The sequence below is a fragment of the Myxocyprinus asiaticus genome, chromosome 40 (assembly GCF_019703515.2).
Source record: "Myxocyprinus asiaticus isolate MX2 ecotype Aquarium Trade chromosome 40, UBuf_Myxa_2, whole genome shotgun sequence".
Taxonomy (NCBI): Eukaryota; Metazoa; Chordata; class Actinopteri; order Cypriniformes; family Catostomidae; genus Myxocyprinus; species Myxocyprinus asiaticus.
This window is the reverse complement of record NC_059383.1, coordinates 36,596,641-36,622,678: the sequence shown is the minus strand read 5'-3', so window position 1 is coordinate 36,622,678 and position 26,038 is coordinate 36,596,641. Positions and strand designations below refer to the sequence as shown.

Below are 26,038 nucleotides of genomic sequence, written 5' to 3'. Positions count from 1 at the left end.
GTACAAATGCTACATGCTGTACAAAAGTACAGCATGTAGCCATTGACAGAGTAAAGTGCATTCATAAAGTATTCAGACCCCTTCATTGTTTTCACATTTTGTTATGTTGCAGCTTTATGCTAAAATGCTTTAAATTATACATGTTTTATAATAAATTTATTAAAAATCTGTTTTTTGCGTTGTCATTATGGGGTATGGACTGTAGATTGATGTGAAAAAAATAATTTAAAGCATTATAGCATAAGGCTGCAACATATCAAAATGTGAAAACAATGAAGGGGTCTGAATACTTTATGAATGCACTTTACTCTGTCAATGGCTACATGCTGTACTTTTTACTGGGTGGTATGGCATAGTGACTTAGGGGTTGGGCAGGTAACTGTTACCTACTGGTTTGAGCTCCATGAACTATGACCCTTGTGCCTTGAGCAAGGTGATTAACCCCAGGTTTTACAAGATTGTTCTTGTAATAAGCATACTTTAAGTTGCTCTGGATAAAAGTTGGACTAATGTGAATTACTTAGTTTTTTGCATTTTGCATTAACCTTGGTGTATTAAGTTGTATATTTTTCTTTGTTTTTTTTTCTGTTCTTATCTCTGCATGGCCCTGAAAAGACTTTCATTTTTTTTATTTCAAAAGGAGTGTTTACATTGGCTTTAAAGTATTTTGATTGCAACATTGTATAAATAATCTTGATCCTGCTGATCAGGTATTTGTCTTCCCTTGCTTGATCAGCCATGGCAGGAAACCATAATCTGAACTGTGATTAATGGATACTCCAACTATTCCAGAAATGCAGCATAATTATCCTCCCTAAATGAAATGGCTGCTTACATGTTTTTGTGGATCTAGATAAGTTGTTCTAGATCTGTGTTTCCTGTTTACTCTCTTAGATTAAACTACAGTAGGTTTGGAACTTCATAAGGAGGGCATAAAAGCTATCTGCTGTCTGCATAGTGCTTTGAAGGACCGTGGTGTTAAATGGGTAGTTCACTAAAAAATCTGTCGCCATTCACTAGTAGGAATCAGACAAATTATAACAAATACTGTACAACTCCGACCTGTTGAGAAGGAATGGCCTCTTGGAAGAGGGTGTTTAAAACAATAAGAGAGTTGCTTCCATAGCAACACTTCATGAAAGCCAGATGTTTTGCGGATGCAATGTCTGAGCTGTCTCCATTATGCAAGGTCAAAGTTCAGTTGAGTGGGTTGTTACATCCTTTGTAGAAGCTAAGGTACAGGAATATCAAGGTACAGCTTTGTGGAAGACAAGACCGGTGTACTGCCCCACTATTGTAAGATGTACCACTATTGTAAGATGTACTATCCAACCCTCATCCATGACCATAATGTATCTATGGACCAGAATATCATAGAGACTTGTGCCAGTAAGCAACCACCTAGCAACCACCCAGAAAACCCGAGGGACCACATAGAAACACGCTAACAACCACTCAGAACACCTTAGCAACTCCACAGCAACACCTTGGCAACTATGCAAAATAGAGGTAGACCGATATATCGGTTTTACCGGTTGATTGGTGCCGATAGTTGCTTTATAGAACTACAGTTATCTGCAAAAATCTATGGTGATAGTTGCAGATAGTTTTTTCATCATTTCAAAATAAGAGTCCCCAGTTTGTTTTGGGCTTGTTTATATTTAAAAGTTCCACGTTATGCACCAAATTTTTTTCTGTTTATTTTTGGTATTTTGGTTGAACAATAAACTGCATCTGGTATTTTAATTAAGTTGATTAAACTATCGGTCGATTAATCAGTTATCGGCATTTCCCACCACCTAAGTTATCGGAAAAATTCACTGTCAGTTGACCTCCTAATGCAAAACACCCTAGCATTGTGGTGACGAGCTGTACAAAGGCAAGCAAATGTTCAAAATCGAGTTGAATTGTGTACAGCATTGCGACTCAAATTCTACAAGTTGTATTCCAGAGTTCTAGTACAGCTCTAAAAAAGGTATGTGCTAGATTTGCCCACTCAGCTGAAGGAGTACAATCTTTCTGGGATTGTCTCACTGGCTACTGATCTCACACTATCATTAAGGTCTTATTAGGTCACTTTGGTCAGCAGGCTTAAGGCTGGTTGGGCACAAACTGGCACAGACAATGTCTTTGAGTGGCATTTTACGTGTGTGTGTGCGTTTTTTCAAATGTCTGGAGCAGCAGTAGGTACAGACAGTCTGTTGACCGTTTTATGAGAAACATTCATTATGTTCCACACTGCTTGAAACCAAAAATGTTTTTGTTCCAGACAATGGTGGCATTCTTACCATGTTTCCACAACACACTACAGAACGCTATGTGAAAAACAAAAATAGAAATCTGCTTCCAACCCTGCAAATGTTTTATTTCTTATATTCAGGAATAAATGTTTCCAAAATCACACATCCTAGAGGTTCAGGGCCATTACAGGTTTTTCAAGACTATTCTTGATTTCGTTCATTTTTGTGTATAAAACGCACAATATTGTTTTCTTTCTCAGCCATTCGGAACATTCTAAAATGTGAACCTAAATTCTTATTCCAAATATGGGTTGAGTTGATATGAGTGCATTTGATGGCACAATCTGTCAAAAGTATTTATTTGAGGTTCTGGTTATTAGGCCACATTAGTGCCACATACTTTAGGGATGTTTTGATCCACTTTTCTTTGAAGCATTGACTACATCAGACAATCAGCTTCCAATTTAGGCTTTGTGTTTACTTCAGACTACTTTTACTATTTATTTAACTTTATTTAAAATGAAATAAATACAGATACTGATCTTTATAAGATCTTTGTGAATACATTTGTGTTCACATGAACAGTAAGTTTTTTTAAATTGTATTCTTGAGTATTGTAAAAGACAGGCAAGGATTTTTAAACCTGTTTTTTAAAATGGGGTTAATTATTAAGGGTGTGTTTGTGTATGGCTTTATGTGTGTATCAATGTGAACATGTGTTTGCATATACTGTATGTATGTATTTCACCTGTGTGCTTGCATGTGTTTTGATCTGCCTGTCTGTATCTCTTTCTCAGACAAAGTGAACCTGGCTCTCGACCTCATTCCTGGCACTCTACGAAGCTGGGCGAGGGCCCTCAGGACTCAGACAGCATGATGCAAGTCACCCAGGGTGGTGTGGGAGCCCCCTGGCACCAAAGCTATCATTCCAGGTCAGCACAACTCACACACACATACACTAGCACACCTGCAGACTAGGGATCCTTTAACCTGTTCTGTTTAAGAGCAGGGAGTTCCTTTCTTGTAAAACGTGTAGCCATGTAACTTTTTTTTTAAATAGTCTACTGGATTATGCAGCAGCAAAAAGAACAGTTATTCCAGTGAAAGTCTTCAGTAGAAAAGAATCCAGATCTCTTTGGACATTTTCTCAAGTTGTATTTGGACTAAATGGATTTAGACCTCTTTTTTATTCAGTTGTAAAAGAATATCAGTCCACTTTTCTATATATATATTTTTTTTAACTTAATTTAAAAAATAAAAATATTAAAATAACAATAATAATTATTATTATAATAACAAATAAAAATTATAAATAGTAGAATTTTATTATACATTAGTAATGTATTTCAGTCATAATTTATTAACTTTAAAACCCTGGGGCTTTTATTTTGACAGAACATTTCAGGAAGACGGTGACCATAGAGTGTCTGTTTGTAGGCTAGTTCACAGTAGTTTAATATGCTTTTCATTCAAAATCTGGTTAATTGCTCCTCTGGTTCCAATCTCAATGCATGTTAAAGCCGAACTGAACTATCTAGAAACTACACCTGAGATGTATTTCGTGTGGAGTGCTCACATATTGCGAGCCGCTCGGGGAGCTAAAAACAGTAACGCGTCATCAACCCGCATGTGCTATCTGTGTGTGTGTGACACAACAGCTGCTCATTTACTGAAGCGCGCTGAAATGCAGCCTTTTGAGATTCACAAAGCTATCAGATGTCTTCAAGAGACTTAATAAAAGGCACACATCAATGGACTACTTCAATGGTGCTTTTATGGTTCTTTTATGCCATTTTTGGAGCTTGACGGTAACAACTATGACTAACACCCTGTGTCTGACTTGGATCGGGCTCGTTGGACCAATTCCCAATACGGTCATAAACGTCAGTATGAGGATCGGTGCATCCCTAATTTTATTTTGATAGATCATTCAGACCTACACAATGCAATAGAAAGACGTGTTGTTTGCGTGGTATTTCGTGGCATGCACTTGATTTCAATTCAGACTGCAAGCTCACAACTTGGGCATCATCCTTTTGCCATAGCACTAGAGATTCAGTAGCAGTGGAGTGCCGCTGCTGAGAGGCAGTGCAGGAAACACTACCACCAACACAACTAGTGGATCAGTCAAGCAAGCTTTGCAACAACTCACTGGCAGCAATAAAGTACATTTAGTCCAAGAAAAAGAGAAATTGAGAATGTTACATTATCTTTAGTTTGGGTTGCATTACCTGATTTTGCTTCATGAAGGGTTTTTCTGTATGTTACAACAACTTGATACATCAGTATGCTATCTAGCATGCCAGTGTGTTGTTTGGTCAGTTCATTAAAAGACTTAAGAAGGATTTCTTAGTTATTTATAACATTGCGGGTGGATTTAGGTCTTTATATTTTGACCATATAGCTTTAGTGTAAGAAATGCAAAAAGGACTATTTATATGAGAAGACAGCAACCCTGACTTTTGCCCATTCCCATTGACCGTTCAGCTAAAAGGAAAAAGGTTGTGCATATTGCTGCCTTCACTTTGATCCTATTAAATATGGTCTTTGAGCCTATTAAATTTGAGAAAATATACTCTCATATAAGTAAGCGCGCAGACATGAATGTTTCATATTCTGGATTATTTTAGAAGAGTGTAGTGTCACGATACCAAAATTTCAGTAGTCGGTACCAAAACAAGTGAAATTTCACGGTTATCGATAACAATTTCGATACCACCGAAAATATTTGCTAATATAGTAAATATGTTCTATTGAACACACTCCTTAAGCATATTTACAAATAAATTTAATTGTAAATAATACATTAAAAGATATGCATGTTTCCTTCAATTGTTTCTCAATTAAGCATGCATTGCTTAAAGTGATAGTTCACCCAAAAACTAAAATTTTTTCATTATTTACTCACCCTCATGATATCCCAGGTGTGTATGATTTTCTTTCTTCACCAGAACACATTTGAAGAAAATTAGAAAAATTAGGTTGAGGTTATCTTAGGCTGAGGAGAGTCCCCATATACTATGTAAAGCGCTTTGAGTGCCTAGAAAAGCGCTATATAAATGTAAGGAATTATTATTATTATTATTATAGTAGGTCCTTAAAATGCAAGTGAATGCAAAATTACAGACAGTCAGCATAAACGTCATCCATACAACACCAGCTGTTAAATTAATGTCTTCTAAAGCGACATGATCGCTTCTGGTGTGAAAAAGATATTTCAGTACTTTTTAACTATAATCCAACGCTTCAGAGAGGGTGGACTTCAAGCAGTCTCTCGTGTGACATACTCGCGTTGCCATGATACAGACGTAATCTCACATTCTTCACTCGGTTGGGACATCCAGGATAAGCACACAAATGCACCATTGTGAGTAGAGAAACAGATAAATACAGATCTAAACCAAAACCAACCAAGCTACTGTACAGAGTTCCTCCTTCTCACTTGTAAACAGAGCTGCTCTTCCGGCTGTGACACACGTGCGTCAGTTCTCGCATTTCAAATGCCAATGTGATTACGTCACACGCGCGTACCGCTGCTGATCGGAAGCATGATTTAGAGTTTTAAAAAGTACTTAAATATTTATCTTTTTTGCACCAAAAGCGATCGTGTCGCTTAAGAAGACATTAATTTAACCGCTGGTGTTGTACGGATGACATATATTCTGACTGTCTGTGATTTTTGTAGCTTCAAAAATCAGATCACCGTCCACTTGCATTTTAAGGACCTACTGAGCTAAGATATTTTTCTAATTTTCTTCAAATGCGTTCTAGTGAAGTATTGCTTAATTATTATTATTATTATTATTATTGTCATTATTCATTAATCATTATTTATTATTATTATTAATATTACTACAGTGAGTATTACATCTTACTATACAGTTGTAATATATTTCTGTTGCAATTTCTTCAATTTCAGGCGCTTAGCTTTTATTTTGAAACATGGTTTTATTTTGACGAGCTTTTATTTGGATGCGTGTTTATAACGGAAGCTTAACCTGTTGATGTGCATGCCCCCCCCCAGAACTGATCTCACTTTGCATAAATTAGTTCACATATACTATATAGTCTAGTCAAAAAAGAGTTAATAATGTTGACATATTATAAAGATATATAATTTGTCAATATTATGAACAATTTTGAACAGCACACTATATGGTAAATGTGAACTAATTTAAGCAAAGTAAAGTCAAACCCATGAGTGGGGTCAATGAGCATCAACAGTTTAAAGGTGTACTCAGTAATTTTTTTCCTCATTAAAAATGTTTAACTCCTAAAGACGTGAATTGTAATTTAGCAATATATGTAGAAAATCATGGCCACTCATAGTACAATGAAGACTCCAGTCACATCAGTAACCCTAAAAAAGCTGTTTTATTCTAAATGGAGAGGATACACACATGGGGGCTTCCATGTTAGAATCACATGACCAGCTGAATACTACTCACTTAATCTCAGTAACCGTCCTGTTATTTGACACTTTCACTCATTGATTAAAGTAATCATGGCTGACTGTGAGTACATTTCTATGGCATCTGAAACTGAAAACTATTGATTTTAAATGATGCTGCATCCAAGCCGGTAGGTGTCAGTGTAAGTCCAAGATGACACAAACAGAAAAGTTACTGAGTCCACCTTTAACTTTTTCTGATGGATAAACAGTTTGCTACATGGCCCAGTGTGATTGTTAAAGTGTGAATGCTGAGATTTAATTATATAAATATATAGTCTACATGCAATATGCACTTCACAGTGATTTAGTGCTCTACTTTGTCATCTCATACAACACAAATGATTGTCATTGTCTGTGTAGTTTCCAGTGTGTGTGAGCAGTTTGCTTCACACATTCTTTTAAAGCAAGTAGTTTGAATGCAGACTTGGATTGCAGCCTTTTGCGGTTTAATAATCACACTAGGACATATTGCAATTTTAATTTGATTAACTGTCCATTTCAGCATAAAAAGAATAAAAGTACGTGCTCAAATAAGTGTGTGAGCATTTGAAAGCAGTCATTTGTCAGTCAGACAGTGTGCGGGTACCAAAATAAGTCTCGGAAGGTGCTCGGAACTACCGTTACTGCAGAAACACTGGTATCATTACATCTTTTTTTATTTTAGCAATGACTTGGTACCGAAGTACCGGTAATTTTGATAACACTAGAAGAATGATATCAGAAAACTTGGTCAGATATTGCTCTGTTATCTTTCATTTAACAGTTTACTGTTTTGTAGCATCAGCAATGGACACTCTCATTTATGTAGTTTCCTTTATACTTTTCCCCAAAAACTTTTTAGATATTTTTGCTATAACAGGATATATATGTTGTGTGTGCTTGTTATCTCGGTCATTATCACAGTATTAAGACCAGAACGTTGAAGGACCATCAGTGGTGACACTGAGAGAAAAACATTTAGTGTGTTTGAAGAGGACCAGGGAGCAAAGCACTGACGCACGGCCTAGTAGAAAAAACATTCTTTGGGATGAAACTCTCTCAACAACCCTGCAAAGGTTCTCATGGCGATGGTCACCATGGGCTACACCAATAGAGATCTGATGACCTGGTGGTCATTGTTTCATGGACTGACATGTGATTGGGTGATCCAGTTTTTAAGAAGGGTGACTGCAGAGCTGTTGACAATGGGTCAGTGACATCATGTTAATTATGCCAGCAGAAATACCATCGTCTGATGCCAGCAAACCCAGTCCAGCTCTGGCAACCAAATACCCATGAAAGGACAGTCGCCTAAGCAGACCCAGGGCATCACTGTCACACACACACTCAAAAAAAAAAAAAAATCTAACCTTTTAGCAAATTCCCATATTTGATGAGTAGTGTAATAGATCTAACGGGGGAAAGAAAACCCCAAATTATATTTTTGTCTTTGCATCAGCATAAGCCAGGAAAGAGAGAGCAGAAAGTATAAGGAAAAGTAAACTTTGCTGCAAATTTACTAGGACCCTTGTGATTTCACTGTCAACACTAAATATTACTTATCAAGGTTGTAAATGCACCAGACATCAATACCATGAATTGTATTGAGTTATACTTATCAGATGTAATCTAATCTTTCTGGTAAATGGTTGTGACACAAAGTAAACACAAAGAATGACAATGATCCCCAAGATTATTTCTTTAGATGCAGTAAATCAATGTCTTTGATGTCTATCCAAGTCTATAACAGCTACTGATTAAGCTTAGAACAGGGGTCGGCAACCTTTCTGACATGGTGTGCCATTTTTTTATTTTCCTGGTCAGTGGCTGTGCCGGTTTTTTCAAAATCACGCAAGCAACAGCGAAAGAGGAGCAGGCTTTTTTATTTATATGAAGTTTTTTGCACCTGCATTCCAATCTACATCTTGATGTAATCCTTCCTCATGATCACGTAGCGTGTTTTCATCAGCTGAATACTAATCAGGCTAAACACTATTAAAGTGTGACGAGTACCTGTATGCTGGGTTGGAAATCTCAAGGTTTAATTGTGGTGTTTTCTTTATTACATGACGTGCAAAAAGAAACTAATGAAACACGGAATGTAGGCTGTAGTATTGGGTTCGAATCCACCTTAGTCGAGTCCGAGTCAAGTTCGAGTCTTTAAACAATCTAGTCCGAGTCCAAAAGGGGCTGAGTCGGACTCAAGACCGAATTAATCTGTTCAAGAATCTGAATTAAGGCCTAGGTAGCTCAGTGGTAAAAGACGCTGGCTACCACCCCTGGAGTTCGCTAGTTCAAATCCCAGGGCGTGCTGAGTGACTCCAGCCAGGTCTCCTAAGCAACCAAATTGGCCCGTTTGCTAGGGAGGGTAGAGTCACAGGGGGTAACCTCCTCGTGGTCGCTATAATGTTGTTCATTCTCGGTGGGGCGCGTGGGTAGTTGAGTGCAGATGCCGCAGTGGATGGCGTGAAGCCTCCACACACGCTATGTCTCCGTGGCAACGCGCTCAACAAGCTACGTGATAAGATGCACGGGTTGGCGGTCTCAGACGCGGAGGCAGCTGGGATTCGTCCTCCGCCACCCGGACTGAGGCAAATCACTACGCAACCATGAGGACTTAAAAAGCGCATAGGGAATTGGGCATTCCAAATTGGGTGAAAAAGGAAAAAAATTAATAAAAAAATAATCTGAATTAAAATTGTAACTGTAAACTCAACATCAAGATTTTACGCTTATTTTAACCTTCACAACTAAGAAAAATAATTTGTCAATATAAATGCAAAAAACAAATTAGTATCCTGCTGAACAAATTTCAAAGTGGTTACAGAATTAAAGCAAATATGTTTTAGGTGTATGAACACAAAACTGTCCTTCAACACACTTATTGCTCCACTCAAACATACACCAAAGAAAGTGAAAGCTGCATTAATCATTATAACCAGAATTATTATTTTCAAATTAGTTTTTATTTCTACTTCATTTTCAATTTGTCCATTCAATTTAGTTTAGTTCTGTCTAAAATTATGGGTGAAATACATTTAATGTTATTAATTAAATACATTTAATGTGTTTAATACATTTAATAAATGGTAATATTAAAACATTTAATAATGCCCATAAAATTAAATACAACAACATAAAATAAAAACAGAAAAGATCAGATACCATTAAAAAAAAAATTATATACTACAGTACTACACTTCACACTTTTCAGTCCTCCTGCTGTGTCCAGGTGTAACCTACTTCCCTAAAGTCAAGATCAAACTCACCTTGGGCTGACGTTTCGTTCTTTTCACATTATATTTAGTATGGATAATAGGTGAATAGAGACTTCTCCCCTCACTTTTGTTCTTCATTGTATTTTCGGACTTTTTTGCCATTGAAACGTAAGTGCCAGGTTTAAAGGTAACACACAGAGGTTGCGCTACAAATATGTGACGGACTGAGTTGTGCAATTTCCATCATGGTCTATTCCATCAGTCGTATTAGTTTAAATGTCCCTGATGTGTAGTAAATTTGTACATAAAAATGTTTGTCTCGATATATTCAACATTTTCAGTTAGAAATGACTTTGCGTAATAAGTGTGAGTCTGATAAAACGTGTTCTATTTAATAATTTGCAGAATTGGGGAACATAATTTTTTTTTTTCTCCCTTTTTCTCCCCAATATGGAATGCCCAGTTCCCAATGTGCTCCAAGTCCTCGTGGTAGCGTAGTTACTCACCTCAATCCGAGTGGCGGAGGACGAATCTCAGTTGCCTCTGCCTCTGAGACCGTAAGTCCGTGCATCTTATCACGTGGCTTGTTGAGCGCGTTACCACGTAGACATAGCATGTGTGGAGGCTTCAATGGCGATCTCTTTCCCGCACACACATACAGTACGGGCGCGGGCGAGAGAGTTAAATAAGTACTTTGAAAAAGTGCACGCTGCTGCTCTCAGCCAGAATAATCACAGGTAAGGACATATACACTGTATCAAATACACAGATTATATGATAGTACTAACTATAGAGAGCACATCAATATGAAGACAAAGCCAAATCCCTGACATTTAGAGGCAATTTTGGAATCCCACCCGGGCACTTTTTTCAGGTCTGAAAAAGAGGACATGTCTGGGGACAAGAAGACGTATGGTCACCCTATGTTATGTTATTTTTTTGTTTGTTTGTTTGTTTTTCATTGCATCATGAATGCCATGGACTCGGCCAGAATCTGAAAAAAATCCCAAGTCTGAAAGGCTCGAGTCCGAGAAAAGTCAGAGTAAAAATGCATCTGAGTCCGTGACAAGGACTCAAGTACCCCAACTCTAGTAGGCTGTCATCCGTGCAGCCTGACCGAAGCAAAGCAAGCGCATTTACTCGTGCAATAACCGAAAGTGAAGCGCTGCCGGCTTGTGATGCATGAATGGCTTGCACGCGCTGCACCAGTCTGTTGGGTATACTGCAGTCTCATCACATATTTTAACTATTTGTTTAGCCTCCCATTCAGCTCATAAAAACACTCTGCGTGATCATGAGTAAGGATTACATCAAAATGTAGATTGGAATACAGGTGCAGAATTTATATAAATAAAATAGTCTACTCCTCTCTCGCCGTTGCTGGCGTGCCAGTGATTACCTCTCCACGTGCCAAAGGTTGCTGACCCCTGGCTTAGACTGAGAACACAAAGCACAATAGTATCTTATTTCCCACGTGATATTTTTATCCAATAAAACACTTATTATAAGCATTCTTTGGTCTGTTTTATTTGAGTAATAATATAAATATTAACCATTAATTCCAGAAATAATTAATGGATTATCATGAACATGAATTATATTGTGAATAAACTTCTTGAATTATCTCGCAATATGCAAATATCCTATGATAAATTTAACATAAACTGAGATGGGAAGTTTACAGAATTTCTAGTGTAAGATGTAAGATAAGTACTTTTATTTCAAACAACTTAGAGCTGTAGAACTATTTGTTTCTAATGGTTTACAGTATATTACTTGACTTTCTCTTGGTTTTTCCTTACCTGCAGTGCCTCAACCACAGACCTATCAGGGTATGAGACGGGATTCCTTAGGAAGAGCCCAGATCAATACAGTTCACGCGGCAGCATGGAGAGCCTAGACCACACTCACCCAGTCTATAGCTCCTGCTATCAACTGTCGTCCTCCAAATCCTCCAGCAGCATTGATCACCTGCACAGCAAGCGTGATTCTGCATACAGTTCATTCTCTACCAGCTCTAGTATCCCAGAGTACCTTGCGGCTGCACCATCGTTTAACAAGGAGAGGTCATATTCCATGGAGAATGTTCCACAGAAAGAAGGGATGCAGCAGGCAGATATACGCTACATACGCACTGTCTATGACCCCCAACAGGGTGTGTCTGAAGAGCATGAGGTCACCTCTGCTGCACTGATGAGAACCAATGAAAGCAGAACACAGTCTAGAATTGGGAATGTCCAGGGCATGATCTGCCATCGTGGCAGCAGTAGTAGCGGTAGTAGTGGAAGCAGTGGAGGCACCACCTACTCACAACGCCACAGTGTTGGGCCAGTCTGGGATCCAACACACAACCGGCATTCCTACGAAAACCTAAAGGGGGCACCAGCACCTCCATTACGCAGTGACAGCTTTGCAGCATTTCGCAATCATGAGCGGCCCAACTCTTGGTCGAGTCTTGAGCATGCTCGGTCACAGCGGGCACTTCACAAGGGTTCCTGGAATCAATCAAGTGGTTCTGTGGCCACAGGAAAGTCCTCATTTGGAGCTGAAGGTCAGTTGCACACTGTGATTGAGAAAAGCCCTGAAAGTAGCCCCACCACCAAACCCAAACAGGGTTTTCCTCAGGCCTCACAGCCTGGCCGCCTCATGTTACCCTCCAGCATCTACCCTGTTCCACCACCTGAGACACATTTTGCACAAATTCCAACCAGTAACCCTAGCTCTGGTAGTGTGTACCCAGCACTGGCTAAGGAGAGCAAGCACAACCCTCATTGTGACCTTTTAGGGGGGTCAGAAAGAGAGGACAGGGTCATGGATGAAAATGGATACCAAAGCCATGCTCCAAGCCTAAGCCCTGTCCAACCCCACATTTTGGCACAACTTAAGCTGTCTGATATCATTCAAGATGACACTCAAGTCAAATCTGTTTTTTACCGATCTCACTTGCAGCCGCAAGAGCAGAAGACACAAGCACCATCTGTAGTCCAGGAGAGAAGGGATCCTTACACACCTGTTCAACCAAGAGGAGAAAGACTTAGGCTCTCGCATGGCTTGGAAGTTTATAACAATTACAGGCAACCTAAAGATGAAGAACAAAACAAATATAGTGAACAAAACATTCATCCTGACCCTCTTTACTCAGAAGTTGCACAGGGTCAAGTTGCCCAAATGTACAGAGGAAACTTAGTCCAGACACAAGGATGTGACCACATAGTTAAACCATTAAGGCACTACAGTGACTCTAGTGCTCTCCAACAGAGAGGTCATGACATGGATCACCCTCTGACCAGACTGGAGAATGCACTTGCTGAGGTTCAACGGTGTGCTAGTCCCGAAAGTACAGCTAGCCAATGCAGTGTCCAGAGTGAACGTACCATGTCTGTGTTGGAGAAAGTAAGTCATTTTGAGAGACAGCAAGTTAAACCTCGCAGTCATAGCAGCGTCTCCAATCATAGTTCTATAGCTGGTCCAAGCCAAGCACCAAGACCTTCCAGTGAAAACTGTTCCATCTCTAGCGCGGAAGATTTGCGCAGCATGTTAGAGAGAAGCAACATCTCCGTCCATTATGGGAGAACTCAGAGTGCTTCCAGCATGGCAAGTTATGATGGACACATAGAGGTGCAGCAGGATTCGCGAATGAGACGTGGAAGTAGTGACCATGCCCGTCATCACCATCCACAAGACCCTGCCATCACCCTTCAGAGGAGTAAAAGCACCTTCCAGCTTGGTGAGGAAAATGGCTACCAAGGTAAAGGTGACATTCATAATATCCTGGCCACCATCCAGGATACATATTTTAACAGAGCATATAGAGACAGCATTAAAGATGCTCAGTCTAAAGTGCTGAGGTCTACTTCATTCAGAAGACGTGACCATGGCATTAATCCTCCAGCAGTGCCAGCTAAACACATGTCCCTAGAAAGAAAAGTACCTGATACAAGTCTCAAACCTGCTACATCCCCACACACTCCAAAAGAACGACATGTTGTTCCTGTTGAGGTATCAAATGGAATCACTCCTCCTGATCTCCCCAGTGTCCCAGCTGTGGGACCCCCAGTCATGCGGATTTGTGGACGCAAACGATTTACAGTGGAGAAGAAAAAACGATCTTACTCTGAGCCAGAAAACATGCATGAAGTTGGCGTGTTGACTCAGGAAATCAGTCAGGCTGAGAGGAAGATTCAGCAGCAGTTTTTGTCAAGTGAGACAAGTGTTGCCGACCGGCGCAGGATGTTTGAGCAAGTTGCTAATCGTAACGCTGACCCGAGACTTGTCTCCTCCAGATCGGATTTGAAGCAGATGCAGCAAGATGCCCTTGTTGAGTACATGGAACGCAAAACAGGTAGAAGAATAGATGGACATCCAAACCGCCCACATAGTGCATATCTACAGTCAGCTTCTTCCTCTTCCATTGACTCACGGAGCCTCACCTCAACCCCAAGTGTGTGCTCTTTGCAAGAGCCAGGATACGATGGCTTCTTTGGCAATGTTCATAAAGCATCCACCCTTCCAGCAGGAATGCAAAGCTCCTTTTATCCAACCAGGGCCACCCAAAATCACACACGGTCTGAGTTCTTCCCCATTAGCCATCAGTCACAAGGCATAAGTCCTGAATCTTCAAAACCAGAGACAAAGAAACCCACCACTACACAGATCCCAGGCCCAGCCAGACATCCCCTTCCTCCGCACCTGGAGGCAGTTTTTGAGAAAGCCACCTCAGCCAGAAGTTCAGGGAGGTCAGCTTCAGCAGAGGATCTGCTTGACCATAGTGAAGAACGTCCAGTTCCTCAGCACTTTCGCTCCAGGTCATCTCCATCAGTGGAGAACTTTAATCAGGTAACAAGCATCTTCAGCTCTATGTTATGTGTTTACTGATGTTTTCATCATCCAAAGAGTATTCTCATCCAAAGCACTGCTTTGATTAGGTGGCAAAAAGCCAGGTGAATGTTCCAGAGTCACTGGTTAAATATGTGTGACATGACTTCATACCACACAAACTTAAACAATAACTTTGATCGCAGGGCAGATTTGCTTATTTTATCCTTTGTATATAGTTAAAACTTATTACTCAATGAGTGCATTTGCTTCCCGTAGTTGCACATTTACCAAGACTACTAATACCTCAGTACTGAATAGAGTCAGTTCTTCCCAGAAGGAAAGACATTCTCCACACCCACCCTCAACAAAACTATAATAAAATCCTTTCTTGCAACCCGGTTAAGTTCTGAGAGCTTTGTAGAGGGTTCAGAGGTCTTCTCTTCAGGAGACTTCTGCGTGCAAAGCAATACTGATTATGGGTCAAAACTTTTCTCACAAAGCCACCTCCACTGATCTGTTACTCAAAGGGATAGTTAACCCAAAATGACTCACGCTCATGTTGTTTCAAACCCAAATTACTTTCCTCCGTGTAATGGTGATGTTGACACAGTGTTTGCCTCAGTCACCATTTACTTTGATTAAAGAATTTTAATTTTTGGGTAAGCTATCCCTTTAAGAAATAGTCCAGATCTGTTTATGTTCCTCTGATCATACTCATGAGCAAACTTGAACATGTTTCAGAATGACAATCTTAATGCACAGATTCCTTGCAGGCCTAGCAAACAGTAAGGTGCTTGGTGGTCTGTCTATTGTAGGGCAAAGGAGCAGTCCTGTCCAGAGATGGGCAGATAATCATTTTTGTTCCCACTCCTGGTGCACCACAGGAAGAGACCAGTGCTCCTCACTTCCTGTTTGGTGCCACAGAGCCTGGGCTGCAGAGATCTGACAGATGTACACATATAACTCCACTCCTTCTGTGCCCAAGGGGAGGCGTTGGAGATAATGGACAACCCGTCATGGTGTTAGGTTCGAAAAATTTCGAACGGTTAAGAGGGTCATTTATCTAGGAGAGTAATTAGCCTTAACGTAAACAATAATATCTCTGATACGATGACCATGTACAGTAGACACAGAGGATGTATTTCTGTCCTGTGAAATTCCAGACTATGCCAACATTCCAAAATAGGTATTGGTTCAAGCTGTAGATAAAATTCCAGCATGATGACTTTGTTACTTATAATGTTGTGGTTTTGGATAAATACTTAAATAAAGGCACTTTCCCGGACTTTCAGCTTCAACATACCACGTTGGTGGAATGACCTTCCCAACTCCATCCATGAAGCTGACTCACTCTCTGTCTTCAAAAAATGACTAAAAACACATCTTTTCCATGAGCACAAAAAAAACAAAAAAACTTTATAATATGGCACTTTTCATACCACTGTCTCCTTAAGATGATTTATGTTTTCCTCTTTTGTAAGTCGCTTTGGATAAAAGCGTCTTCCAAATGAATAAATGTAAAAAAATTTAAATGTAAATAAGCAACATAAGCGGACTGACCATGCATAAATCATCAAAGTCAAGAGCACCATTAAGGTCACAGTCTATGTATCTGCTTGCGGATCCTGTCTACCTGAATACAGCATAGATCAGCTATGAGGATATTGTCATTGCCCTGTCTCTTTTTCATTAATGGATATTGGTTTATCAGAAATCATGGCATGCCCTTGAGATTAAAATTAACATGAAAGGACCAACATTCTCTTAACATGCTGTAACCACGAAATAATGATTAACTTCCTCTTCCTGATATTTGAATCATAACCATTTCTGCACCTTCTCTATACAAACGTGTTATGATTTACCACCTCCTGAAAGAAAAATAATCTTCTTTTGTTCTCATTGTCTAGGACCTAATGGCCACAAACCTCCAACAGTTTATAGCTGCCTCCAAGAAATCCTCAGAAAGCAGGTTTGTGTATATAAAAAAAAAAATCTGTTCTGTTGTCCTACAAATAAAGCCCCTTGAGTTCATTATCCCATACACAGCATATATTAGATATTATTTTGTATCTTCCTAAATTAACATTCACATAAATATTTTTTTATCATACTTTATTATGGTCAAGTATGTCATGCTTTACTGTTGAATCTATCCAAACATAACTCCAGTAAATTTAAGTTTAGAAAGGTTTTTAAGATGGTGGAATTGCTTTTTACGTTAAACATTTTTCCTTGGACTATTCATATTTGTGTTACAAAGACTTCAAATGTTTAAGACAAACAGACAAACCAGCATCAAGGGACAGAAAGGCCTGTAAATCAACAGTGCAGATCAGCTCTTTAAAGAGCAATCATTACTTTGTGAGTTTAAAACTATTTGAATATTTTTTTTATGGAAATGTTTAACCATAAAAGGTCTTAAATTAAGGGCTTAACCTTAATTGGTCAATGGCTTTATCAGACACGAGTCCCAATGTAGCTATTTTAGAGTTTGTTTTGACCCATGCAAGAATTCCCACCCGACATTGAAAGATAACTTATTAGTTGGATGTAATGAAATGAACATTTTAGAAATCATAGAGATGGCAGGTATACAAAATCTGTCACAAGGCCACACTGTTGATGGTACCGGATGTTCTCATGTCATGTACATCTCTTATGTATGTTTATGTTTAGTAGGGTGTTGGGGAACACAGCACCCAAACAGTCATGTGCAGAGAGGAGCTACCAGCTGAACCAGGGTTCTGTCCAGCAAAGCACACCTGTGCTGAGGCGGGAGCACCAGAGAAATTCTGACCGGCCCAGGGCACAAAGTGCTTCTGCTCTTGCTGCCTCCGTGGGACTGCCTTGTTCTCTCACCTCTCCAGGAACTGTTGCCAGCCTGGACTGGCATAATGGAGAGAGACTGTGTCAGCCCAACCTGGACTCTATTGCTTTTCCAGAAACTGGCCCTCGAAGTCAAACGAGTCTGTCCGGACTCTTGCGGCAGAAATCCAGCGACACCAGCACTTCTGAAGACACCCTGAAGGACTTTCCATGTCCAGTGGCTTCAAAACCATCAAAGTCCGCCCAGTCACCTCCATACCCAGAGGTCAAAGTCATGGGGTCACATACATCCCTGGATTATCCACCTGAAAGATCATCCGATTCAAGGCCACCCACCCTCCCCTTTCTTCGGATCTCAGAGTCTGGTCTTCATGACGTTCAGAATACTCCTTTGTTACAAGATAATGATGAAGTGTTTTTAGCGCCACTCCCACCACCACCATCTTTCCCCCCACCACCACTACTGCCAATCAGAGAGACAGAGATTATGGATGACTTCCCCCCACCCCCACCTCTTACACTAACTCCTCCTCAACCCCCAGTTGAGGAGGAGTTAGTAACAGAAGCTTTACAGTCGTCAGGATCATTAAGACAAATCAGGTAAACATACTCATGAACGTACACAGATATGATGTGTGGGCACATGAAGATATATGTGTTTAATGTAAACCAAGTAGGACATGTTCCTGGATCAACATCCTTGTTGGCCGTGGAACAACATTCCTATCAACCAATCAGATTTTAGGCATAGGGTTAGGTTTCGGGCTGGGTTAGGGGCTTGAACAAAATTTTTATCATCCAATAACTTCTCTCTGATTTTAGAGGTAAGTTAGGGTTAGGCTTTAGCTTCCTTGCTAAAAAGATCAGCATAGACCAACATGAATTTCTATGCTGGATAAATTTGGTGTATTGATTTGGTGCTGGTCTAGCTGGTGGACCAGTACAGCCATGCAGTTCACCAATAGGATTAAACATTTTTAAAAGTTGTTTTAACTTGACGCAGCATCAGAAATACGTGGCGCTCAAACTCAAGATGCTGCAAAAAATAGTAAAATGTGCCGCAATATTCAAAGACTTCTGTCTAGTGCATGTTTACATACAGGGCTCAACAGTAAGGACTGCCCGATTGCCCGGGGCCAGTGTGAGAGAGATTCGGGCCAGTTGCTAGAACTGTCACTTGCCTGATTGGGCCAGTGCTGCATTTATAACATTAGTGCAAGCAAACAACAAGCGAGAGAGCACAAAAATTACACGGAGCAAACAAAGTCTTTTAATCAAACACTCAGATATGAACGAGTGTGGTTATATTTAGCTCGCAAGGACGCACAAGCGCATAATATACTCGACGCGCAAGGCACAGTCACGTGGGTGCACGAGTGTGCAGATATCGAGCGTGCTCTCCTAGAACTGTCCTCACTCATTTCCAAGTGTCTTAGCAGCAGAAATTACCAATGTGTAGAAAATACACACTTCATGAATTTTGTAATGGGATTACATGTCTTGTGCAACATTTTAAGTATCCCCGCACATACCATGTTCACAGTGCGCGAAATTCCCACATTTTTTGTTTTAACATGTTGGCGAAAATTAGTAATCCACACATTGGAACACAAAAAAATCTACGTTTTCTTTCAATAGGACTGTAAATCTATGTCCCTCCGTGCATCTCTCTCATCTCTCTCCGTGCAGTGTAGATGCTGTTTAATGTGTATGAGCTCTCGTAAAGGCACAGAGCGCTACTATTGTTCGCACAGTAAAAAAAGCAACTTTTCCCAAAAAGCAAAATCACTATGGCTATTATTATCAGAGCTGTTCAGCTGCAGGGTGAAGATGACTATTTAAATCAGTCTACTTCATATCATCTTCATAACACATATTACATTTCTCATTCCTGGACAGTACAGGTATTTTTCTTTCTGTGCTATGTGTATCAGTCAGTGTTGGTCTTGTTTGGGTTATCTAATTTTATGTTTATATCCACATTCTTAATTCACAGTAATATCTATACTGTGTATTACACGTCACAACTGATTTTGTCTTAAAAACTAAATATAATATATATTAAAAAAAATTAGCTTCTGACACATTTTTTTTAAAGTCATGATGGTAAAAACAGCTATTTTAAATATTTGTGTTGGGGCCAGTGAAAATTTTGTCAGAGCAAGTAAAAATCTGAAGCACTGGCCCAACTGGGCCAGTAGAAAAAATCCTTAGCGTTGAGCCCTGACATAGAAAAACATCTAAAAAATATAGCCGCAAGCAGCAATTATCGGAGGCCAAGCACATGGAAAAATGACAAAAATAATCAGATTTGACAGGAAAGATCCTGTGGAACCCTAACTCAAACCCTAATCATAGCGCCCCCTAGCATCACAAATTGATGAAATTTTGCATGTGACCTCAGAATTTTCTGTTAAGTTAAAAATTTTCCTTCACAAGATACAGGCAAATTAGTAATTACAGGCCACACCCAAAAATGTATTCACTTATATTTTGATAACGAATCAAAATTCTTTTGATACATGTTTGTCAGGATGGTCTGTAGATGATGTATGCTAAATTTCATGCGAATCGAGGAAACGGCATAGGATGAGTTTGAAAAAGTACCTTTTTCAAAAAAGTCAAAGTGGTTGAACATTTTTCATGTGAAAATTGAAATCCATGTGACCATATGATTTGGGGGCACTGAAGGATTTGGAAAATTATTCTAGCCTATACAGTTCCAGAGTTATAAGCAAAAACACAAATTAGCTTATTATAGCGCCACCATTTTATAGAGAGCTTCATGTAGAGACCCTTCTTGTGTATAAGTTTCATGACCATCGGCCATTCACAATTTATTAGGTGCGGAAGTTTGATTGGCTGCTGGCGGACATTTTGTTTTTTATTTTTCGAATCGATATGTTATGGATATGTTAGCACTTGGACCAAAGAAGGTGCATATTTCATTTTTACTTTGTTGATCAAATAGCTGTGGAGTTATTACTTACTTTTTTTTTTTTTTGTAGCGCCCCTATGGTCAGAATTGTATGAATTTGCGTGCATCCTCAACAGGGTCTGTTGACCATGTGTACGGGGTTTCGTTACGTTTGGACTTTGTGTTGAGTAGATATTGATCAATGAATCAAAGTGCGTTCAAATGAAGGAATTGTATAGCTAATATCTTGGGAACGATTTGACTTATCAAAATTCTTTTGATACATTTTTGTCAGGAGAGCCTTTAGATTATGTATACACATTTTCATGCGAATCGGACTAACGGCCTAGGAGAAGTTCGAAAAAGTATGTTTTACAGAAAATTCAAAATGCCGGAAATTTTTTCAGGGCGGAAATGAAATCAGAGATATTTTTGAAGGGCTTGACTCAAGGAATCAGAGGAAAAACAGAATTTTGATTCTAGCCCTTACAGTTGAGAAGACTTGAGCAAAAAGGGAAAAGTGTTTATTATAGCGCCACCTATTGTCAGATGGGTATGTGTGTATGTGCCTGAGTGGTGGGGGGGATTTGGGACCATCCTGCCAAGTTTGGTGTCTCTAGGACTTAAAGATTTTGCTGCCCATATATTTTTAGGGAAGAAAAGAATAATAATAAGAAAATCTCAACAAATAAAATAGGGTTCCAGCACCTTCTGTGCTTGGCCCCCTAAAAAAAACCGCAAAGATGGATGCAAAACCACATTCGGTATGAATGGCCCTACACAAGTTTTTCTGGTTAAGCTAGTTAATACACCTGGTGGGGATACCAGCATCCAAAACACAACATATGCTGGTGACTAGCAGTGCTAGTCTTTCCAGCAGGTTTAAGACTGTTAAAAGGAATGTTTTACCAGGAACAACAAACATTTTGATCCAGGAACATGTCCTACATGAATCCTTTTATATGTTAATCTCATTAATAAAAAATGAAGGTTTTCTCAAATAATTTTATGTTCCAGCGATTCTGAGATTCTGGCTGAAACAACAGTCTGTCCAGAGACTGAACGGTCATTAAATGACCCCAAAACTCTATCTGTGAATCCTGACCTACAGTCCAGCCATCTCCCTCAGTCACCCAGCAGTGTCCCTCTAGAGGAAGACACCTCTCAGATTCTGGGATTTGACAACCGTCTGCTCTCTAAAAGAGAGCAAACTCAACCTGAGCTGCTTGTGGAGACTCTTGCCCGCGAGCTGGTGGACAGGGACAAATCCCTCACCTCGCTCCTGGACACCTGGGCAGGTAAAACTACCATAGATCTAATGGAGGACATCTTCCCCTCACACTCATTGTCACCCTGGCAACACAGGAGGAGCAGCAGCGATCGTTTGGTTGACAGGTAAGAGTTGAACAGATGGTGAAGATAAAGTACAGTGTGATTATACAGGCTGGCGGCAGGGTGAGCAGGTAGTTCATTTGTATAGTGTTACTCAGTAATCATGTGGATTTCATGCTCACAGGACTAATAAACACAAAAGCTCTTTGTTTAAAGCTGATTTTATTAGTATTAGAGGTTAACAGAGAATGGCCAGACTGGTTCGAACTGACAAAGTCTACGGTAACTCAGATAACCGCTCTGGACAATTGTGATGAGGAGAATATCATCTGAGCATGCTGTTCTGAGATGCGGGTTGGTGCTGTTTTAGCGGCACGAGGGGGGCCTACACAATATTAGGCAGGTGGTTTTAATGTTGTGGCTGATCGGTGTATATGAAAAATGAAAGTGGCTGGTAAAATTGGGCATTCACCAGCTACTGTGGATGGTGGGTAAAAAAGTTAATTTAATGTCCTGAACAGGGCTATTTTTTTGAACTGCAAAAAAAGTGTTTAAAATGGTTAAATAGTAAAAATGTTATGGGGGGGGGGGTTGCACATGCACATGTTGTGGTGGTACCAAGTGTCAGGTTTTTGGATGGAAATACCATGGTGAGGAATGATTACCATACTAATTTACAGTATTTATGTAATACTTCCAGAAAGTTCAGAAAACACCATGGTTCTACCATGGTACTTTTTTTAGTGTTTGATAGAACACACATTTACCTGTATCTTTAGGACAGAGGTGCCATGTTTTGCAGTGATTTTGTAGGTACAAGTATGTGAAGAAAATGTATCATATTTATATAAGTATATAAACTTGTGTTACTCATAAATACTCACAATACGCACAACTCTGTACATAGGCACATAACATATAGACATAGTACCAGGTAATACCGTGGGTTTAAAAAAAATAAATAAAAATTATTATACATATACAATACTGTGCAAACGTTTTAGGCACTTTTAGGCAAATGTTGCATAGTGAGGATGTCTTCAAAAATAATGGGCTTTGTGGGGGCCATGGCATCTGTTGCAGGGCTCCCTGTTCTTCTATTCTAATCTTTTCTATTTTCAAAAGTAATGTTTGGGAGTCTTACATTTATATTTCCTATTGACACACTAAAGCTGAAGATATAAATAACCATCTTAAGACAAATGTTTTTGTGAAACATCTTATGTGCCTAAGACTTTGCACAGTACAGTATGTATGAATAATAGTAATATGTGGACCATGGTAATGCTTTGTTTAATATGTAATATCATAGTATCATGGTACTGCCACCATCCAAGATTTTTTAAAAGCTTTTTTCATTTATCCTGCACTTATAAACACTTCCCCCCTAAACACCCTAAACACTCATTAATATGTGGGGTGTGTGATTGTTCTATTGTGCTGTGGAAAGTTGAGTGTAATTATGTGTGCTCTGTTTGACAAGGGGAATGTGAATTTTGGACATTCTGTATCTGTGTCTCTCTCCCCCTTTCTTTCAGAAAAATAGGGCACTGAGGTAATAAAACCAGTGAATGCGTGTGTGTGTATGATTAAGATGAACATTCCTCATCATTGGTAGTCCCAGTATTTCCTAATATAATGTCTTTTTTTCCACCCAATTTTGTTTTGTGTGTTTGATTAGGACTCAAGATGGCTCGTGTACCCCAGATACTCGCATTCAGACTGTACCAAGAAAAATGGAGACAGATCTGGATGATGAAGAGGCTTATCTGAATCAAAAGAAGGTTAGATTCACATTCATACTCTTATTCATACTCTAGATATATCCATTCATCAAGTGCATACTTCACATTGCAATGTTTCATCTTGTCCTGCAGGTGGAGCTGTTGCAGGCATTGAACATGAGCATCAGATTGTTGCAACGGGAGAGAGAGAATCTGGTTGAACAGCAGAAGCGTTTCAGCACTCTAGGAGGCAGTTTGGAAGCTTTAGTCCAGGAACGCTGTAAACCCAATGAGAGAGACAAATACTTCATGTTTGTCGGTGACCTGGAGAAGATTGTAAACCTGCTGCTGTCCCTGAGTGCTCGACTCGCTCGCGTGGAGAATGCACTGACTGCTCTCAGAGGAGAAGAGAGCCAGGAGAGTGCAGAAGAAAGGGTGAGAATGCAGAAGAAGCTATAGGATGCTCCCTTGCTCCCTATTTAGTGAATGACTTAACCTCCAGTGTGCTGTCTTTCTACACTGGTCTCAGAACAGTTCAAAATGCACCTTATTTTCATCCTAACTCCATATAAAGCTTCAGCTTTTGGATGAACCTGTTGATTCTAAATGTGATAATGCACAGTGAATATAGGATTTCCTAGAATATTTTTGCTATTGTACACTATAGTGTACATTGTGTTAGGCAGCGTGGCGTTTCGTGATAAATCGCTCAAATTTTAAAAATGTCTTATCGGATGAAACTAGGGAATCTTTTATCTCCAAACAGGTTTCAATGTTATAACTTAATGAGGTTTCTTACCAGATGTAGTTTTGTTGCCGTTTCTCCTAAAGACAAACTCCGCTGTGATCGGCGCCATGCTGTTTTGTCAAATGACTCCGTACGTCTTCTGAACTGAGATTATTCATTTTAAATTAATTTAAATAATGCATTGCTTATAGCTAAGCCAAAATACAATGTACACACGTGTACGCGGGGTTGCACATGGTTAACACACCAGTGCCATACAACAAAAACAGGGATCTGGACACATCTGGGTGTGAGTCTCATGAAACCTGTCAAGAACACATCTGGGTCATATTTCAATTTGAGAATTTGGAGCAGAAATATGCTTAAAGCAATAGTTGTGAAACCCCTAACCCTAAAAAATGAAAATGTATTTACTCACCCTCATTCCATCCCAGATGTGTGTGACTTTCTTTCTTCTGCTGAACACAAATGAAGATTTTTAGAAGAATATTTCAGCTCTGTTGGTCCATTCAGTGCAAGTGAAAGGTGACCAAAACTTCGAAGCTCCAAAAGCACATAAAGGCAGCATAAAAGTAACCAGTAAAACTCCTGTGGTTTAAACCACATCTTCAAAAGTGATGAAATAAGTGTGGGCGAAAAAACAGATCATTATTTAAATCCTTTTTTACTATAAATTTCTACTTTCACTTCCACATTCTTCTTCTTTTGCTTTTGCCAATTAACATTCTTTGTGCATATCGCCACCTACTGGTAGGGGAGGAGAAATTATAGTAAAAAAGGACTTAAATATTTATCTGTTTTTCACACAAACCTATCATATCACTTCTTAAGACATGGATTTAACCACTGGAGTTGTATGGATTACTTTTATGCTGCCTTCATATCCTTTTTGGAGCTTCAAATTTCTGGTCACCATTCATTTACATTGTTTGGACCTACAGAGCTAAGATATTCTACTAAAAATCTTAATTTGTGTTCAGCAGAAGAAAGAAAGTGATGCACATCTGGGATGGCATGAGAGTGAGTAAATGATGAGAGAATTTCATTTTTGGGTGAACTATTCCTTTAATTGTCATGGAAAAGCTATTAAAATGCAAAAAAAAAATAAATTAATGGTCCTAAACTAGGCTTAATTTTCTTTACAGAAAAATAATAATAATAAAAATAATAATTCTTTTGATTTTGGGGTGAAATGTAATCTGGATATGTTTTTGTGAGATTCACCCATTAAGTGCCTTGCAGAACAACCGTTTCGTTTGTGCTGTGCCCATTCTGGTTTAAACATACAAGTACAAAACATTATGATTATGTTAGATAATCTTAGATTACAACATTAGTGACACTTTTGCCTCTAAATAATACTAGTGATGATGACAAATGTATCTCACACAAACACACACACACATACAGTAGAGTACTTCTGTATGTACCTAAAGAAACAGCTCAATCTGTAACCAGACACTCCTAAAACATTTTGTTTCACTAAAAGAAAGGCTGTTCCAAATAATTACTGCACACACACACCCTATGTGCTGAGAGAGATAAAAAAGTGATTTGAAGGATAATACGTTACATAATACAATAAAGCGATTCATTTTTAAAATATCTCTCTATAACAGAGACTAAAAATTAAGATAGATAAAAGATCTGACTTATATTGATGTTTTTATTAATCAGAGATTAAGTACTTGATAATTACACTGTGTTCGAGAAATCTCTGGTTATAATTGTGTTTTAAAATGTAGTCTTGAAAAATCTGTGTTTAGTAGTGATGTGACAT

The 26,038-nt window shown here is 39.2% G+C and overlaps 1 protein-coding gene across 3 annotated transcripts in view; it reads left to right on the top strand.

The window, feature by feature from the left end:
* Positions 1–26,038, top strand: part of LOC127430473 (protein Shroom3-like) — a 108,815-nt gene that overhangs the window by 75,853 nt on the left and 6,924 nt on the right. For all 3 annotated transcript variants that reach the window (XM_051680271.1, XM_051680270.1, XM_051680272.1), the window contains 7 exons: positions 3,038–3,172; positions 11,699–14,726; positions 16,619–16,680; positions 17,388–18,137; positions 21,472–21,849; positions 23,468–23,570; positions 23,664–23,945. In XM_051680271.1, the coding sequence (XP_051536231.1) occupies positions 3,038–3,172; positions 11,699–14,726; positions 16,619–16,680; positions 17,388–18,137; positions 21,472–21,849; positions 23,468–23,570; positions 23,664–23,945 (4,738 nt within the window). The remainder of the gene's footprint in view (positions 1–3,037; positions 3,173–11,698; positions 14,727–16,618; positions 16,681–17,387; positions 18,138–21,471; positions 21,850–23,467; positions 23,571–23,663; positions 23,946–26,038) is intronic.